General features: G+C 39.6%; 1 protein-coding gene across 12 annotated transcripts in view; it reads left to right on the top strand.

The window, feature by feature from the left end:
* The window catches only part of gbf1 (golgi brefeldin A resistant guanine nucleotide exchange factor 1), a 200,419-nt gene that overhangs the window by 154,332 nt on the left and 25,391 nt on the right, over positions 1 to 20,696 (top strand). For all 12 annotated transcript variants that reach the window (XM_080215884.1, XM_080215883.1, XM_080215882.1 and 9 more), the window contains 7 exons: positions 747 to 872; positions 4,349 to 4,431; positions 8,137 to 8,373; positions 9,214 to 9,307; positions 13,028 to 13,204; positions 18,019 to 18,083; positions 19,431 to 19,554. In XM_080215884.1, the coding sequence (XP_080072010.1) occupies positions 747 to 872; positions 4,349 to 4,431; positions 8,137 to 8,373; positions 9,214 to 9,307; positions 13,028 to 13,204; positions 18,019 to 18,083; positions 19,431 to 19,554 (906 nt within the window). The remainder of the gene's footprint in view (positions 1 to 746; positions 873 to 4,348; positions 4,432 to 8,136; positions 8,374 to 9,213; positions 9,308 to 13,027; positions 13,205 to 18,018; positions 18,084 to 19,430; positions 19,555 to 20,696) is intronic.

The raw sequence follows: 20,696 nt of genomic DNA, 5'->3' as shown, positions 1-20,696 counted from the left end.
TAGGTTAGATGAAGGGACACTAAATTACAAAAATGTCATAGAACAATTGGCATGATGGTAATAAAGAAAAAAATCTTTGGCCTAGGGGTAGATTTTAATAGCAGAATAAAGGTCAGTGCTGTTTGAAAGCAAAATAGCAGAATGTGACAATAGCAGTAAAGCTCCTTCCAGATGAAGCAGTGATTTACTTGTACTACTTCCAACTTAGTATTTTGTAACACTGCTTTCAATGTATATACAGGGGAAACAAAATGGGTGACTGCTTTGCAGGATACCTTCATTCAGCCCACAAGCATAACTCCCAACCTCCCCGCTGCTTGGCATTTCAATGCATCACCTTGCTGTCAGGCTCATGTTTCTGTCCTCAGTCTGCTGCAGTGTTCCATTGAAAACCAGAAATATTCAATTTGACCTGGTTAATTGTTTATTGGGTAAAAGTAACAATGAATTGCTCACTTTGTTGTATAAATTGAACAGAATATTGTTTAGTTTAGCATTTTTTTATCTATTGCTGCATTTGATTCCAGTCAATTTGCCATCAAGCAAGTATCTTCACAGTTATTGGCAGCGAGTTTTTGGTGGGCTGGTGATGGATGAAATAGAGAATGTTGACTAACTGGAAGCAAATCGCAGCTATGTGTATTAAAATATCGCATGCCTGTTCATTTTAGCTGAAAAACATCCTTTTCAACAGGTTGTCTTTTTCCTTGTGGGAGATTTCTGAATTTGCCCCTTCCTTTTTTCAGAAAATTAATGGTACACCGTTTTCAAACAATGATGCCTGCTTTGCACTTGCCTATGCTGTAATCATGCTCAATACAGACCAACACAACCACAATGTTCGTAAGCAAAATGTGCCAATGACATCAGAGGTGAGTGGGATTAAAGACCTTATTGGTAAATTATTTCTGCAAATGTTAATCATCTCCAAGAGATACAAAGGTCACGTTTTGTTGTTGACAAGACAATCGGATATGAGAAAGTCTGGAACCCAGGAAAGGCTTTCCAGCTAGATCTCCCCAAGTAAACCTGCGAACTGTGGACGTAGTGAGGGCAGAAACCCATTGGATGCTGCCTCCTTAAGCATTTGTGAAACTAGAGCCATGTTATTGTTACAATTGCTCCCTGGATGAGGTCTCCTAGTTTGTTAATATCCCAAATGCTACCCTGATTTTGTTACAGTAAGAAGTCTCACAACAGCAGGTTAAAGTCCAACAGGTTTATTTGGTATCACAAGCTTTCAGAGTGTTGTTCTTTTGTTAGGTGAGTGGTGCCTTTTTTGTGGAAGATTTCTCCCCTGATGAAGGAGCAGTGCTCTGAAAGCTTGTGCTACCAAATAAACCTGTTGGACTTTAACCTGCTGTTGTGAGACTTCTTACTGTGCCTATCCCAGTCCAACGCTGGCATCTTCACATCCTGATTTTATTATGCTCTCAGGCAAGGAGGATTTAGCTGGCTGCCCCTTTTCATTCAAACCCCATCACCTCCCCCACTCCGTAGTTTAAAAGGGCTTCCTTCCCCCATGGATACCGTTCCAAGTTTAAATGTACTTACCTTTTAAAAGGAGCCAATTTAACCAGGCTTTACTTTGTATTTCTTTTAAAAACCACAAGTCTTCCTTAAAAAAAAAGTTCAAAATGCCCATGAGGAATTTGGGGCTATAAGGCACCGTCATGATAATTATATCATCATACTTAAGCACTGCTACAGAGTCATACAAACATTCCATCACTGAGGGAGGCCATTCTGCCCATCAAATGCTTGCACTGTCATGCTTCATTCTGAAACCGATCCTCTCCACACACTCATTATTCATAGCAGTTTATGTTCTGTGAAAAGATTATTTTTAAAATTTTTTTGTTGATGTTTTTGACATAAATATTAATAATACCACAGGTTGAAGCAAATTACTGCGGATGCTGGAATCTGAAACAAGAACAGAAAATGCTGGAAAATCTCAGCATGTCTAACAGCATCTGTTTCGAGAAAATAGAGCTCACGTTTTGAGTCTGGATGACCCTTTATCAGTTCCCAACAAATGCTGTCAGACCTTCTGAGATTTTCCAGCATTTTCTGTTTTTGCTGTGAATTTTAAATAGCACAGGACTGCCTTGGTTAGATCCAGAATGCATCATAGTGAGTTAGAATCAGAGAGAATTTTTTTTGGGACATTTGCTATTACATTGCAGTCTGTTTCCGTGAGTTAAATTGGTTGTTATGATAAAATGAAAGAATTAAACTTTGGAAATAAAATGGTAGCTCAATTATCAAGAAACCTTTTCTTTCTGGAGAAAGGATAATTATATCCACTGCCTGTCGCCTCTTCGCAGATGGTGGCAAACATGCAAACTCCACAACTGCAGTACTTGCTGTTTTCATTTAGTCACATAGGATCGGGCCCTTTGAGCCCAGGTGTAATTTGTTTCCAGGGTGTTCTGCGTAAGACCATCGGCTGAAAGCAGGAGTGGGAACTGTTGCCCTATCGACAGATTAATTGGTAATAGGAACTTAAAGCAAGTTAACGGCATCGTATTACTGTTTTGTGAAGAATGCAAAGACCGGTAGACATTAACAAAAGATTCTGTCTGGACTTAAATGATGACTGAAAATTGAATTTCACTACCGTACGAGATATATTGTTTGTGATTTTTCATTTACTTTGGAGCATTGTGTTCTGACCTAATTCATTTTGTATATTTAACGGCTGAGCTAGTTGATTTTAGAATACACAATCTGTCCACCTGATTTTTGTCAATTTTAAGTTGCTGTCGTTAGTTGAGAAAAGGAGAACATCGAATTTCCCCACAGACGTGATGCTTAATTAAAATTTGAGAAAAATCTTAACACTCATTGCCACCTACTTTTTGTACATTAAGTAACTTGGTTATAATTTGTTCCCGTCAGTTGCTGTGCTTATGGAGCAGTTGGCGTTGGACCATAACGCCATCATGTGGCTGTCCCGAATAGTTTTTTTCTAGTTGAAAGGCGATTACATATTGCAATGTGTTTGTTTATTTTTTGATTTCTAGATTCCACTGCACTTAAGAGATGCAAGTAACCCTGCTTCTAACTTATGTATCAGTTCAATACATTTGGGTGCTAGCTTCTTCAAGAAGAAAAACTGCAATATAACGCCTTTTAAAACACTCAGAATGTGGCATTGTCTTTGTAGCCAGTGAATTACCTTTTTTAGCCATTGGTTTGTCTGCATGTATGGCAACCAATTTGTGTGGATCAAGATTCCCACAAACAGTGAGTGATAATTGGGCAAGCTAGTATTGGTTAAGAGAGCAATGTGGGCCAGGACACTGGACCAATCACCTCTTGTTCTTTGAATAATGTTGTGTGGTCTGATCGCACAGCTGGGGCTTTGGTTTAACATCTCATCCCTAAAGGTGATCATTGATGAACAGTGCAGTACTGTTGTGGAATTGCCAGCCTGAATGTGGTGTTGGAACCCTTGTGGGCTCTCTCCACTACCTTCTGACTTTGAACTGGTACAACTACGATTGGCTAGAATGCAAGTTAGGGTTCTGTCAGGTGCTGCGGTGACAACACCATTTGCACCTTTTGGAGTTGATTGCCACATAGTCCAGATCAGCATAAATTCAAACAGCTGTTTACTATTGCAACCCTGGAGTCATGTACAAAAAAAAACAGGAAAGCCCAATTGATTTTTTTTGTGCTATAGTACTTGAAAAAGGCTTAGTTTTTCAAGGATTTACTTCCTCACAATGTTTGTTGTGTGATTAGTTGACAATCTTTTCCCAATTAAAAAACAGCTATTTAAACTTTTGAAGAAATGTGTCTTGATGACCGTTCTGAGCTCTGTACAGATTGAAATTGCTGCTGATCATTCTGTAAGATCGTTAACTTTATTAAATAATATCATATCCCAACGGATAGCTGAAGAAAGTTTCAATTTTACCAATGTTGCAGTAATTAACGCTGAAATCTACCTCTAGACATCACAAGTGAAAGATGTCTTTGATAAAACCTAAAGTAATTACACTCGTTCACTGAAACATAAGCTTTTAAATCTTTTTACATACTTAAATGGTGCAGTGTTTCATCAGATCGTCTGCTTGATCTGTTCCATGAAATAATTTTAATTAACTGAAAGCTCAGCTGTATACAAGGTCTGCACCTGTCCTTCATGTTGTTTATAGTGAGGATTTTGGGTAATATATTTTCAATGTTACTACATTAAGATGACTTTACGAGAATTTTGCTGTGCCTTATCCACCCCTCCTTATTTAACATTGATGTGGGTAAGCAGTGGCATTATCAACTACGATGTAAAGAATTTTTGGTCATATTTTTGTTACTTTTTATTTTTCTGTTGCAGCAATTCAAAAAGAATTTGAAAGGAGTCAATGGCTCAAAAGATTTTGACCAAGATATGCTGGAGGACATCTATAATGCAATCAAGTGAGTTTGTTCCACTAAAAGCTTCTACTTCTAGTCAAGGTTTAATTGCCTTACTTTAAGATCTTAACCACAATCTACAAGTGAGCTGTACCCTATGGGTATATTCACGGTGACACAATGGTTAGCACTGCTACCTCACAGCACCAGGGACCCAGGTTCGATTCCCGGCTTCGGTCACTGTCTGTGTGGAGTTTGCACATTTTCCCCGTGTCTGCGTGGGTTTCCTCCAAGTGCTTCAGTTTCCTCTCACTGTCTGAAGGACGTGGTGGTTAGGTGCACTGACCTTGCTAAATTCTCCCTCAGCATAACTGAACAGGCGCTGGAATTGGAGACTAGGGAATTTTCAGTTACTTCACTGCAGCGTTAATGTAAGCCTACTTGTGACTAATAAATAAACTTCACTATTCTTTTCATCAATTTTTAAGTGATAGCTGAAATTTATTGGATGGAGGGTAATTAATAGAGATTTCAGTGGCTAACGCTCATTGATTCCTTACTAACCATCATATTTAAACAGACTGAATTTAGGTAAATATTTCAGAGAGAATTATACAGGAGTATCACTTATCACAGGAAGTTGTGGATTATTTAGAATCAAACAGTGAAGAAGAGGCCCGTTGGGTCAGTTGAAGCGGGCAAGTTGTAACAAGCAAAATGTCCCCTTCGAATTTTGCGGTGAAAGTGAATGAGAAATTATTTCATCCTGAACTGATGTCTGTGAATGCACTTCAATTGCTCTTTTTTTTGTTGCTTCCTTTTATTCCCATCTCACACTCTTCCTCTCTCTCACACTCTTCCTCTCTCTCACAATCTCTCTTCCTTTCACAATCTTTTCCTTAGAAGGCCAACAGCTTTGCAGTTCAGGTAGAGACAGAATAGTTATGGTTACTGGGGCATGTTTGAAATGGGTGTCATTTCCATTGCTGTATATTGGAGACAGGGTATCTGCTGTCTGATAATTGGATGTAGAGACCAGAGGTGTTTGCAGCTTCAGGTTCTGTCACTGTGTGCCAGTATCAGTTAATTGCTCCAAATTGGACTAGTTCTCTCTTCCCATGCCCAGTGCAGATTTAAATTTTAAGATTCTTCAGTGTGGTTTGATGGCTTGTTAGCTGATACACCCCAGATTGAGCTCCTGTTCCTAGCCCTTCCGCTATCCTTCAGTTAGGACCTTCCCGAGGGCTGCACAGTACTGAGTGAGTCAGGTACCTCTATCTCCACAATTCTGAGGAGATTATACTCTGCTCAACTCCTTGGCTAAAATAAGATGGCAAAAAAATGCATTATTTAGCAACTTGTCAGGTCTTTGGAAGCGTAAGGCAAAGAATAGAAATCAAGCTTCAGATTTCCTGATTTATTGATCTCAAGTGCTGTACTACTTGCTGTTATCCACTGTGAACTGTTGGTGTAATGTTATAAAGTAACTCCCTTTGTAAGGAGAACAAAGAACAGTACTGCACAGGGACAGGTTCTTTGGCCCTCCAAGCCTGTGCCGATTATGATGCCTGCCTAAACGAAAACCGTATGCACTTATTGAGCCCCTATCCTTCCATTCCCATCCTATTCATGTATTCATCCAGTTGCCCCTTTAAATGGCGCTATCATACCTGCTCCCTCCACCTCCACGGGCAGCACACTCCAGACATTCACTACCCTTTGTGTAAAAAAAAACTCGCCTTGCCCATCTCCTCTAAACTTTTCCCTATGCACCTTAAACCGGCGTCCCCTAGTACTTTTCTACCCTCGGAAAGAGCATCTGACTGTGCATGCCACTCCTAATCTTGTAAACCTAAGGAAAAAGCATTTCTATAGCTAATAGCAGCTTACAAGGGTGAGAAGGATGAAGTGTCGCCTTTCAAGGCAGCTCGACCACAGTTAGTGAGAGTGAACCTGGCGGTGACCTATTTCAGAAATGCAGAAAATGCATTTAATTCATTTCAAGGACAAATCACCAGCTAATAAATGAAAGACCACCGCATGAGCGTGAGTAACCACATAACATAAAGCAATATTTGGCTACTGGTACTTAGTCTAGTTCATATGTTCCTCATAAACGTGGGTAACTGTGGTGTGATTTCAAAAATAGAACTGAGTTGTATTAACGCTGTTGGAAAAGCCAGTCAGATGTTTGCAAGCTATTTATATTGTTACCTTCCTATCATGGGAGTTATTTCACCTTGGTCATGTGTGCTACATGGTTCAAACACGTCTGTACATTTCGATACTTCAATGTTTATAAATGAACATAATGTTTTGGGAAAGGAAGAACTTGCCAGAGATTCCAGAAAAATGGCAAGGAAAGTATTCTTGATGTAATTTAGTACAATGCTAGCTGTTGATTACTTTAAAGATTAAGAGCTCAAAGTGCCTGCGATGCAGGATGTTCTATGCCTCAGATGGTTTTAATCTTGGAACACACGCACTTAGTAATTATTGAAGCTATTTTACTTTTTCATTTCGTATTGGAAACTTTTTAATCTACATCACCTACAGCGATTAATGAGAGAGGCGTTGACTCACGGGAAATTTTATATTGCTAAAATTAACTCAGAAGGAAGAGCTAAGTATTTATATAGCAACTTATCAAATCCTCAAAGCATCTCGTGCATTTTGCATCCAATGAATTAATTTCTAACTTTAGCTGCTCTTGTAGGGACACACAGGTTATATATTTAGCGAGACCTAGTGTTATAACCGAAGATTGAGAGTTCTTAAGTGGGATACTTGGACTGTATGAGCTAACTGCAAATAACTACTGACAGGTTGGAAAAAACACTAGATAACGCTAAAAGAACCCCCCCCCCCCACCCCCCATCAAAAACAGCAAAAGACCATGAGGCATGGGAGCAGAATTAGGCCATTTGTTCCATCGAGTCTGCTCTGCCATTCAATCGTGACTGACATGTTTCTCAACTCCATTCTCTCTTCTTTTCCCTGTAACCTTTGACCCCCTTACAAATCAAGAATATAGACTTAATGACCAGTTACTGGTTACAGAACATGTTAAATTCTTTTTTTGGGGGCTCTAGGATTGTTACCACTTTTTTCAGAATCACTTTGGTCCATTCATAATGCAATGTAATAGGTTTGCTTGACTGATTTTTATCAAAGAGCTGATGCCTGATGTGAATGCACTCCATTGATTGAAACTGGAAAATTCTTGGCCTTTCTGGCTCAGTATAACAGCGGGTGAAACATTTATCCAATGAAATGCCAACGTTTTACAAATCTTATCTCGATAGATTCCCTGTTGTTCGTTAATGTTGATTACAACACCTAACTAATAGATTAAGAACAGTTGTAAAAGGATTTGAAGGTTACAGAAGGATATTCAGAATGTGGCAACTGAATTTTGTTTTAATTGGTGTTTCTTATTTTTGCAGTCACTTTAATTTTTATAGTCATGTTCGCTGTTCCTCCTTCTGATTTGTGGATCCTTTTTGGTTCAGATGAACGTTGATCATACCACATTCTGATACACAGTATATAAATTGGAAAATAAACCTCTCTGTAACTCACCCTGCCCCCAGTGAAACCTTTACCAAATTTGGTGGGAATAATTATTTCAGCATTGCAGATATAAACATAGGAAAATAGGCTAATCGAAAATTACTTATTATTTACAGAGTCAAATGTGCCCTGACTTCCTTGGGGTGCTACATGAGTTAATACAATACAGAAATAATTTTCATCCTTTTACTACAGAAACGATGAAATTGTGATGCCAGAGGAACAAACGGGTTTTGTGAAGGAGAACTACATATGGAACGTACTTTTGAATCGTGGGAACTCATCAGAAGGCATTTTCCTCCATGTACCTCCTGGAAGTTACGACCACGACCTATTCACCATGACTTGGGGTCCCACCATTGCTGCACTTTCCTATGTTTTCGACAAGAGCTTAGATGAAACTATAATACAGAAAGCAATATCCGGTTTCAGGTAAAAGTTTTGGAATACTAATCTAGATGCTTATGCCTTAAAAGTAATGCATGATAATAAAGGAAGAATCTCTAATAGAGCAAGAATTCATATTGTTCAAAGTGCGTAAGTAGTACTTATATGCATAAGAAGGAGCACTTCTAGAAGATGAAACACTCTGCTTCACCTCATGCTTGGTATCATCAATAACTCTTTTTGATTTATTATTGTCACGTATTAGTATATAATGAAAGATATTGTTTCTTGTGCGCTATACAGACAAAGCATACTCTTCATAGAGAAGGAAACAAGAGAATGCAGAATGTAGTGTTACAGTCATAGCTAGGGTGTAGCGAAAGATCAACTTTAGTGCAAGGTAGGTCCATTCAAAAGTCTGATGGCAGCAGGGAAGAAGCTGCTCTTGTATCAGTTGGTTTGTGACGTCAGACGTTTGTGTCTTTTGCCCGACTGAAGAAGGTGGAAGCGAGAATGGCCAGGATGCATGGGGACCTTAATTATGCTGGCTGCTTTACTGAGGCAGCGGGAAGCGTAGACAGAGTCAATGGATGGGAGGCTGGCCTGCGTGATGGATTGGGCTACATTCGTGACCCTTTGTAGTTTCTTGTGGTCTTTGGCAGAGCAGGAGCCATACCAAGCTGTGATACAACCAGAAAGAATGCTCTCTATTGTGCCTCTGTAAAAGTTAGTTTCATTGCAAACTAAGTTTGACCATTTGGAGTGTCTACCTTTTAATATGATCAAATCATACTCCAAGCTTTGTTTTACCCCTGAACAAGGTTAAACATAAAGAACTGATTTATCTTTCTGTGCACTGATCATTTTTCTTTTTCCCATATTCAGAAAATGTGCAATGATCTCAGCTCATTATGGTCTAAGCGACGTGTTTGACAACCTTATCATTTCCCTGTGCAAGTTCACAGCTCTTAGCAGTGAGGTTGGTACATTATAATATTTTGTTTCACCTAACCAGTATTCCTTTTGAAAGTTATTGAGGCTATTTATACACTAAAACGTTGGTGATTTGACTATGATAATTGTAATAATGGAGAAATTCATTGAAATCCAAGGTTTGATTTTTGGATCAAGAACTTCACCTCTTGAATTTTTGCTTCCTGTTATAGGAGATTGGTGTAGGTGGTAGTTGATTTTATTATATGATGCAGTATTCATAATGGGGTGATTTGCAGCCTGAATACTTTTACTCCTCTCTTGGTGAGGAATAACGTAGTAATTGCCAGGCACAACATCGAACCAATGACGCAAGTTTTAAAATGTGATGTGTGTCCTCTTTTGATATGTTGGTAAAATATCCTAGCTGGACCTAGTTAATGTACAAGAAACTAAACTATAAAATCATTTGACTTTTTAAACTATCCAAAGTTCATTTGATTCATCTATAATTATGCGGTAGAGTTGGTACCAAAATTGCCAAGCTCGGGAAAACCATTTCTTTAAACTTGCCGGCTATCATGCAGTGCTGAAGAGGCCCTTCGACCCATTGAGTCTGCATTGACATGAAAGAAACACCTGACCTCCCACCTAATCCCATGTATGAGCGCTTGGCCCATAGCCTTGAATGTTAGGATATGCCAAGTGCTCAGCCAGGTAATTTTTTTTTAAAGGATGTGTGGTAACTTGCCTCTAACCATCCTCCCAGGCTACATATTCCAGGCAAGGGAATGCCCAGCTAAAAGTAAATTACTGTGGAATCTGAAACCAAAAGAGAAAATGCTGGAAAATGCCAGCAGGTCTGGCAGCTTCTGTAAGGAGAGAAAAGAGTTGAATCCAGATGACCCTTTGTCATTTTTGACTCTTTGAAATGCCAGGCTCGTGCATACCAGGCGCCAAGAATCCAAATAGCAATATTAAAGCAGTCTAAAATTGTGTGAAGTGTAACAAATTATTTTCAGTATATTCAGCTTTGGATCTTCTGCCACCAAGAAACACATAATTTACTTGATAAATAACACCAGAACATTTATTACATCATTAGACATGTAGTTTAGATCAGTGGATTAACGGTAGGTGGTGTGCTGCTTGAAACATGAATAATATGGAAACAATTTCAACCTTATCATTTTTGCCACAGTCCTTCACTGTCATGTTATACGTTCACCAAAATACCATTGTCTGATGGAGGCAGGGAAGTATGTAAATGATTTAATCCAAGAAATGTATTGGGAACTTTCAACATCAGATATATTTAGGTATGATGTTGTAGAAAGCTGTATATTAAAGCTATATTTATTTAAATTTGTTTTCTGTTTCTAATGTGCAATCTGTTAAAATCTTCCTTATTTAAATGGACATGACAACTTTCAATTATTGATTGATTCTGGTTTACCTAGAAAATGTATTTGCAGTACTAGGAGTTCAAGAATTTAATTATTTCTCTGCTAAAACATTAATTGAAACTGCTTTAAGATTTGTCACATTAAAGTAAACAATTAAGTTTATATTGGCGAGAAATCTTCAGGAAAGTCCAGCATTAATTAAAGCTTTTATGCAAAATACCACAAGCCTATTTTAAGGTGAGGAGGTTTTGAACACAACAGTACATGACAGTGTGGTATTGTATGTAATGGGGTTTTAACATGCTACAAATATAATTTGGGAATTTAGTGGAACTTGTGCTGTGAGCATTAGGCTGGACGTTGATGAGATCTACAAGTATAATGTTAGTAATCATTTTTCTTTGCATAAGTGTACTAATACAAAACTTTGCCTTTTAAAAAAGTAATCTATTGAAGTTAAACACTGTAAAATAGCCGATGTTGAGAGGATTTAATGCATAAACAAGTTGATGAAACTTGACTTGTGGAATTGACGAGTAGACTTTTTTTTGTAGTGAACTTGTACACAAACTTCAAAAACATGACATGCTAAATAGTGCAATGATCCAGTGATATATATCTCTTCTCTTAATTCATATTGAATTGTATCACTAACTGCAGCACTGTCTGAGATTCACATCTATCAAATGTAAAATGGTCACTGCCAGTGCGTTGTTTCACCAGATGTTAATACTGGCTTGAACACATGAGATTTGAGCTTAACTCATAGTATCAATATCATCTTCATTCTTAAATTTGTAATAATATGCCTTGGTAAAACCTGTGGCCCTTGATTTCTGTCATCTTGTGTGTATGGCTTTGAGAAGAGGAGCTTCTAGAAGATGAAGCACTCTGCTTCACCTCGTGCTTTAATCAAATTTGTTCCTTACAGAATGTTACAACTCAAACCCACAGGTGCAATCAGTGTTGAAAACTGTTTTACATAAGAACATAAGAAATAGGAGCAGGACTAGGCCATCCAGCCCTTCGAGCCTGCCCCGCCATTCAATAAGATCATGGCTGATCTGCGGTGTCTCAGTTCCACATTCCCGCCCTCTCCCCATAACCCTTAATCCCCTCGCTTATCAAAAACCCATCAACCCGCGTCTTAAAATATTTAGTGCAGAGGAGGTTTACTAGGCTGATACCGGAGTTGAGGGGGTTGAGTTATGAGGAGAGGCTTGTATAAACTAGGCTTGTACTCGTTAGAGTTTAGAAGAATGAGGGGAGATCTCATTGAGACGTATAAGATGATGAATGGGATGGATAGGATAGAGGTGGAGAGGCTCTTCCCGCTCAGAAAGGACAGTAGGACTAGGGGGCACAGCCTCAAGATAAAGGGGGGGGGTGGTTTAGAACAGAGTTGAGGAGGAACTTCTTCACTCAAAGGGTGGTGAATCTCTGGAATTCTCTGCCCGTTGAAGTGGTGGAGGCTGCCTTGCCAAATATTTTTAAAACGCGGGTTGATGGGTTTTTGATAAGCGAGGGGATTAAGGGTTATGGGGAGAGGGTGGGAATGTGGAACTGAGACACGACAGATCAGCCATGATCTTATTGAATGGCGGGGCAGGCTCGAAGGGCTGGATGGCCTACTCCTCCTATTTCTTATGTTCTTATGTAAAACCGTTTTCAACACTGATTGCACCTGTGGGTTTGAGTTATAACATTCTGCAGTTAAGTAATCCAACCGTAAACTAAACCTTATGTTGAACCTTTGTGTAGTCCAATTGTTCTTTAGAAAGATTGATATCATCAATAACTCTTATTGTTTGGACAGATATCATTTAACTTGGTATTATTTGGGTGTTTGTGTATTTCCACATTATTCCGCTAAAATTGTTAAGAATCGTTGAGTTCCGTTGCAAACTAAGTTTGACCATTTGGAGTGTACTTTCTTCCAATATGATCAAATCATACTCGGTGCTTTGTTTTAACTCTGAAGATTAATCGTAAAGAACTGATTTATCTTTCTGTGAAGTGATTTTTTTCACTTAATGGATTTGTTGCTGAACAGTGTTTGTCTATCTGTGTTTGAGAACATCATGACAATCTCACTGCACCTTGTTGGCTTCATGCCAGCATAGCTTTTCTTTTCCTTTTTGTTACAGGTTTTTGTTGTTCCCTCTTCCTGCAGTCAGATTGACCTTATTACTTTTCCTGCCTATGTCACTCAAAATCTAATTGAAACCAATGCTCTTTCGACTGACTTTCTTATTCATTTTCTCGCGAGTTGCAGCCACGCCAGTCTTTTGATTAAATCAGCTACATTTGCTACGCTTGTTTTGCTGTTGATCCATTGTATGGCGTTCGTTTCCTTGCAGACTGTAGAGAATCTTCCGAATGTTTTTGGTAGTAACGCAAAGGCTCAACTGGCAGCCAAGACTGTGTTTAATTTGTCGCATCGTCATGGTGACATTCTGAGAGAGGGATGGAAGAACATTATGGATGCAATGCTGCAGCTTTTCCGTGCTGAGCTATTGCCCAAGGCCATGGTGGAGGTAAGCATTTACTCCTGAAGTATTCCTCATTGTTAAATCATATTCTCATCGGTAATTTGATAACCAGTGCACAAAGAAGGTGGTGAGTTTATAACAAAATGCGTGGCAGTTATGATGCATGTTTTCTGAAATCAATGATTTCAATACTGTAGTAAATTTGTGACAAAATAAAGATATCTATTGAGATGGCAAGAAGAGCAAGTTTAAAATATCACAGTGAATTTTTGCAAAACTGTTGCAGAACTTTAAATACAGTACTAAAATAAGTGCTTAAATGAAGAAATAGTAGTGGAAGAAGACAAAAAAACCTATTCTGAATTGCTTTCTTGAGTTTTTTAACCTCATGGTGCCACAGATGCTCAAACCAAATAGAAACTGCTGATGGTCAAAGTGCTATAATGAATGGTTTTTCATATATATACTTTAGTGATGAAGGATGTTTTCACTGTTCCATTAAAAAATGATTGACCTGAGTAAAAAATAATTGGCAGCACTTTCCCACCACCAATCTAACATATCCTTCTGGCACAATGGTTAGCACTGCTGCCTTACAGTGCCAGGGATCCAAGTTCAATTCTTAGGTGACTCTTTCTGTGGAGTTTGCACATTCTCCCTGTGTTCTGCATGGGTTTCCTCCCACAGTCCAAAGACGTGCAGGTTAGGTGCAATGGCCATGGTAAACGTGTGGGGTAATGGGGAGAGGGCCTGGGTAAGATAGTCTGTCAGAGTCATTGCAGACCTGATGGGCCAAATGGTCTTTTCTGTGCTGTAGGGATTCTATGAACACACAGTCTGCAGTTATTTAATGAAGCAGCTCACTACCACCTTCCCAAGGGCAACTCGAGGTGGATTAAAATACCAGCCTTGCCAGTGATGTCCATTTCATGGTAAAAGAATTAAATAAAAATTTAAAAATCAGAGTTAGAAAGGTGCATTCATTTCTGAAAATATCTGAATAAGAGTGGTGAGTTCCAGGGATTCTTTGAATAACTTGCAAGAACATCCAAACCATTGAAAGCACAGTGCGATGTCGTTTTAAAATCCTTGTACAGGAACATTTCTCCCTTCCAATTGAATTAGTTGATGGAGCGATGCCTGTCATATCCAGAAACATTGTATGTCAAATGCTGCAGTGAAGATTTCTGTATTGAACACCTATCAAAGCCAATATGATATATACACATTGACTTTGATCTGAAAACTGGGCATGAAGTGGAGCTGAGGCAGAAAATCAACCATGATTGTATTGAATGGAGGGATGAATTCAGTTGGCTGTAGGGCGTATTCCTCCTACTTCCTCGGGAAGAATTGATGAATACGTACAAGAGGTTATCTTGTTCAGGTTTTGATAAAGTATGAGAAATACTGAGGTGAGTAAAGTAGTCTCCTGACAGAAGGGAACAATGTGCAATATGAGTTGGACCAACAGGTCTGTTCAGAAATTTATAACCGAATAGAGAGTTGGAAAACAAGCAGGGTTGAGATGGAAGTAAGATGTTTAATAGCGATTGATATTGTTCAATGTGTAGTTTTGATAAATCAAACTACGCTTTATCGTACTATAATAGTGGTACCTGTGCATGGAACCTTTTTACAGATATTCTGTGCAGAGAGGACACAATTTTAATTGAATTATTCTCATTTCAGCTTCTTTTATCTGCTTTACACCCTGACTTCTTCCTAAATCACTGTACCACATTGGTTCAATCCTTTATGCAATTGGGGTGGAAGGTGCTATTTGAGGAATGTAGGCATAAGACTATTATAGCTGAAATTGTAGCTATATCAGTATCCATTCATTCCTCTGTGATCATCAGCAGCTCATCGCCTAACCTCTCAAGGGCTAAATGCTGAAAGTTCAGCTTCTCGCTGCTACAAGATGCTGGTTATATTAATCTGCTGAAATGTGAGCTGGATGTTAATCTCAAAGACATTAACAGACTGTCACAATTTAAAATTTACTAAGTGCTAAATTAGCCTTAAAAGGTTTAAATTGACTTTTGTTTATCCCAGTCTGACAAGTCAAAAATCCCAGCTAATTCCTTGCTCAAAAGCTACACCACAATTTGGGAAACAGATTTCCGTAAAAAGTAACCCAATTGTTGCATTTCCTTTGATTTTGAGCATTGTTGTCATAATCGCACCTTTGCAGAAAAGCTCACGTGTTTCCTTCAGCACAATTCCGCTGTGACAGGCTGGTGATGGTGCTGTAAATTTATCCTGTTGAAATTGCTGGGGACAGCACTTTCTATTCAGTTAGGATGGTTGGGAGCGTGAATAGTTTGAGTGCAAGCCATGACTTTCATTTATGTAACGTGTCTGAAATTTGCTGTGGATAATGATGCCCATTCAGCCATTCGTTCTGAGGAATGTTTAGTATTGTGCATTATGCTTGCCCCATCCACCCTCAACTGGAGTGTTTAACCATGTGTCCCACTAGAGCTGCAAGGTGGTTGAGCCCAAGTGGGTTTGTAAACATGAGGGACAATCAAATTATTTGAAGAAAAAAGTCGATTAGAGATCATTCTGCCAAATAAAAATATTTGAGCCAGTGAGCCATGTGCCTGCAAAGGGCGGCATGGTAGCACAGTGGTTAGCACTGCTGCCTCACAGCGCCAGGGACCCGGGTTTGATTCTGGCCTGGGGTCACTGTCTATACAGGGTCTGCAGGTTCTCCCCGCGTCTGCGTGGATTTCCTCCGGGTGCTCCAGTTCCTCCCTCAGTTTGAAGGATGTGCTGGTTAGGTGCATTCGCCATGCTAAATTGTCCCTCAATGTACTCGAACAGGCACTGGAATGTGACGACTGGGGGATTTTCACAGTAACTTCATTGCAGTGTTAATGTAAGCCTACTTGTGACTAATAAAGTTAAAAGGAGATTAACTATGACTATATCAGAAACAGCACCCAGGATGACTTGGTCATGATTTAAATGAAGCTGACTATCATGTTCTGTTCAAATCTGATGGTTTTAAATTTGAAGGCTTCCAATCTTGGCTGAGGTAAAGCCCCCATGGCATTAATATTGAGCAATGAGCTGGAGAACAGTGGGTCCCTGAGAAGCAAAGAAAGGCAATCTGCAAAGGCATGAATTCTCAGGCTGGTCTGAAGTTCTGAACCCTTATTACGTGTGGTTTGCAACTTCATGTTATCCTTACCAGTTGTGCCTCTATTGGAAATTGTATGGATATTCTCTAAATAGAGAACAGAAAAATGGCAAAGTGGGCACCTTAATAAAGGAAAACCAGTTATTGTCCAATTTTGCTGATAGCAGGGTGATGATGCCACCTGCTGTTCAGTTCTCAGAATATAGATTTAAATAGTTTCAGTTTTATCCTGTTTTCATTGAAAGGCTGCTACTTTTAATCTGTGAGCTATATCTCTGTCTGGTGTCTCCTGATCTCCTGCTACTTTGGTGCAGTATAGATTGGTATTTTAAGGTTGGCATAGACATGGTGGGCCGAAGGGCCTGTTTCTCTGCTGACTTTAGAATCAGAGGAAGTCCTTAAAATGGGGGAGATGGTAGTACAGTGATTTTTTTTTCAGCCTAACTTCAGGCAAGCGCTTTCCCTTTTTTTTTTGAGGGAATAATGTGGAGAAGATGGAAGGATTCCTAAGTTAGTTATCAGCCTGTTGAACTGAGTTATGAATGCTCCTTTTGTGGCCAGTAAGTCTTGGTGTTGGACTCGAACCTGGAGCTTCTAGTCAAGAGGGAGGGATGCTACCACTTTGCCACCAGACCTCCTATAGTGTCGTGTTGAAGTCCTGGATTAATAATCCAGAAGTCTAAGCTAATACACAACAGCTGCAGAAATTTAAATTCAGTTAATGAAATCTAGAATTGAAAGCTATTTTCAGCAAAACCACAAAACTATCCTTGATTATTATGAAAACCCATCTGATTCACTAATGTCGTTTAGAACAAAGAAAATTGCAGCACAGGAACAAGTCCTTCGGCCCTCCAAGCCTGCACAGACCATGAGCCTGATTTAACTAAAACCCCCTACCCTTCTGGGGACCATATCCCTCTATTCCCATCGTATTCATGTACTTGTCAAGATGCCCCTTAAAAGTTACTACTGTATCCACTTCCACTACCTCCCCAGGCAGTGAGTTTCAGGCACCCGCTATGCTCTGTGTATAAGAAAAAATCTGCCTCATACATCTGTTTTAAATCTTGCCCCTTGCACCTTAAACCTGTGCCCCCTAGTAATGATTCTTCCACCCTGTCTATGCGCCTCATAATCTTGTAGATTTCTATTAGGTTGCCCCTCAACTTCCATCATTCCAGTGAGAACAAACCAAGTTTCTCCAACCTCTTCTCATAGCTAATGCCCTTCATGGCTGGCAACATCCTGGTAAATCTTCTCTATACCCTCTCCAAAGCCTCCACATCCTTCTGGTAGTGTGGTAACCAGAATTGAACATTATATTCCAAGTGCAGCCTAACTAAGGTTCTATAAAGGGAGGAAGTTTAGGGAACAAAATCTGCTGTCCTTATCCAGTCTCACCTACATTTGATTCCAGAGCCACAGTAATATGGTTGAATCTTAACTGCGACTCTGAAATGGCCAAGCAAACCAGTTCAAGGGCAATTAGGGATGGACAATAAATGCTGGCCTTGCCAGTGATGATCACATCCCATGAAGGGATTTAAAAAAAAGTTTGTTTGCTGGTGATTCTGTTTTGCATTCCATAATCGCTTGGTTATGCAGACAGTTTAGTTTAAACCTGTTTCTAAACTTTGTTTTTTAAGCATTTAGATAAAATAGAACAGGCCAATTATGATTCTGAAAAGTCATTTTGTTTATGAAGGTCGAAGACTTTGTTGAACCCAATGGGAAAATCTCTCTCCAGCGTGAAGAAACCCCGTCAAATCGGTAGGAGATGCTTTTACACTGTTGTGCTTGACTGATGTTTGATTTTAAGTATTAAGTGGAAACTAGTCTTAGTTCACAAAGGATCATAGGCTGTACATTAGGGAGAGACAATTAGTTATATATACCGTGAGAAAAGTGTGGGGTTGGGTGAGGAGGCTGGCTGATGAACTACAGAGCCAGAATGAGAATTCTACACAGGCGGTTGGTGTCATTCTGTTACAACACTCTAGCAATCTGACCTCCAGTGTTATCAGATTGTAATCGTTTAGAACTTCCACCTGTCCTGGTCATTTCACTTTGATTTAGAGAATACGTACAAGTTAACATTCCATGGCAATGCTGTTGAAGCCAAGTGCAATATTCAGGTCAGGCAGAGAGTAACAAGACCCAGATAAGGGAGAAGGCAAATGGAATGGGAGAGAGTAGGTCGTGGACGGGGGGTGGGGAGGTTGGGGGGATGGCGGGGGAGTGGAGGTGTTTGAGATGATAGTGGGAAGAAGAAATGGTTGAGAGATATTAATGGATGATGGGGAAAGGGGAGTGAATAGTAAGTGGGGAGTTGAGATTAGTGCAATGGGAGGTGGGGGATAAGAGGAGGAAGATGGAGGCCGGGGATTGGAGGGAGTGTTACCAACTCTGAGACATAGTCCTTTCGATTTCATCTGTAACCTCCAACATCCTGGCAATACAGTTTTTTCCTATAAAACCCCTGTTTCATTTTAAAGAAGAAAACAGAATTCTTCTAGGAATTTTCTCTTGTGTTGCTCACATTAGTGCCCAAGGATTTAATCTTGCATTCCTAGACACTGCAGAGCAGTCCTTGAGAGCTGGTAACACTTGTGTTGAAGAGAAGGTTGGGGAGGCATGGGAATGGGAGGGTTCAGTCCTTTCCTAGAGTCCGTTTTAACGCTGTTTGATGCACTGAGGCCAAGAATGATTTCCTTCACTGCAATTGCGTCTTGCTCCACTTATACCTCTTGGTGAATATTAAGCCTGTGTATTAACAGGTAAGAAAATAATTACCTTTTGAACTATTAATTATATTCTATTCTCATTATGTAAAACCATCATCACAAAATAAATGTTTTATAGAATTGATATTAAAATGCTTTGTGTTGCCCTCTTTTGCACAGTGTTGTTCAAAAATCCACCATTAAATAGAAGTTCAATGACTTTTGAGTATGGTTTGAAATACTATATACAAAAGCAAACTGCAAAAGGCTGGACAGACCATTTGGTGGCTCAAAGGATGTCAACATGTCTGCTGTAATTTTTGTCCAGTTTCTATTCAAACAAATATGCTTTTCAGAATTCTCAGCAGCGAATATGTTTTCTTTTGAAATGCAGTGGTGAGTCCACAGTCCTGAGCTTTGTTAGTTGGCTCACATTAAGCGGTAATGAACAATCCAGCCTAAGGGGACCCTCTGTAGAGAATGAAGAGGCCAAACAAGCAGCCCTGGAATGCATTAAGGTAAATTAACTTGATTCCACTTCATTGCCTGGTAGGTGGTAAACATTTGGTGGACTTCTGTGGTCTCTAATGAACTAAATGTGTAACTTAATCATGAATGAAAGCTGTGATAGGGGAATAGGATAATGGTGCTTTCTTGCAGTCAGTGCATCTGCTCAGAATTATTGCATTGCATTATTTCAGACATTTTCCACTTGTTATTGCTTCTCTTTATCCCATTAATTTTGTTTGCATAACTTTTTATGGTCTCTCCATATTTTACAATCTGTTAGCCTGAGAGTAAAAGTATGCCTTCTATTGTAATATAATTTCCCATGTTAGTTAAATACCACTTTGCATTCGTAGAGATCAAGAAGAAATGGAATGGCACCGTCAAATGGTAAAGCTCCCAAAATACCTATCTTTAAATGCAACATTGCATGTCTTTAGCAATAACAGGTTGATTTGCAGCACAGTTAACAACTGCAGCAGTTCATAAGACCATAAGACATAGGAGCAGAATTAGACCATTCAGCCTATCGAGTCTGCTCCGTCATTCAATTATGGCTGATATGATTCTCATCCCCATTCTCCTGCCTTCTCCCTGCAACCCTTGATCCCCTTGTTAATAAAGAACCTTTCATCTTCATCCTCTGCCCCTCCATCTCATTCTATTCCTCCACAAAATCGACACTTAACTCTTTCTGAACAGTGGTAAACTCTGAACATTGATCGTGGGAGAGTCAGCGATGGGAATGTCATTGAATACCATAGGGAGATGGTTGGATTCTCCCTTGTGGGGGATGACACTTGTGCCACAAATGTTACCTGCTACTCTTACCCTTCTGGATGGTAGAGATTGTGGGTTTGAAAGATGTTGCCTAAGGAACCTTGGTGAATTCCTGCAGTGCATCACGTAGCTGGTACACAAGACTGCCACTGTTCATGGAGGGATTGAATGTTTGTGGAAGGGATAGCAATCAAGCGGGCTGCTTTTTCCTCGATGGTGTCAAGCTTCTTGAGTGTTGTTGGAGCTGCACCCATCCAGGCAAGTGGGAAGTATTCAATTTCACTCCTGACTTGTGCCTTGTAGATGATGGATAGGCTCTGGGGAGTCAGGAGGTGAGTTAATCACCGCAGTATTCCTAGCCTCTGACCTGCTC

The sequence above is a fragment of the Carcharhinus amblyrhynchos genome, chromosome 31, assembly GCF_965287045.1.
Source record: "Carcharhinus amblyrhynchos chromosome 31, sCarAmb.v2.hapA, whole genome shotgun sequence".
NCBI classification, from domain to species: domain Eukaryota; kingdom Metazoa; phylum Chordata; class Chondrichthyes; order Carcharhiniformes; family Carcharhinidae; genus Carcharhinus; species Carcharhinus amblyrhynchos.
The sequence above is the reverse complement of the archived record's forward strand: the minus strand, read 5'-3'. Positions and strand labels throughout refer to the sequence as shown.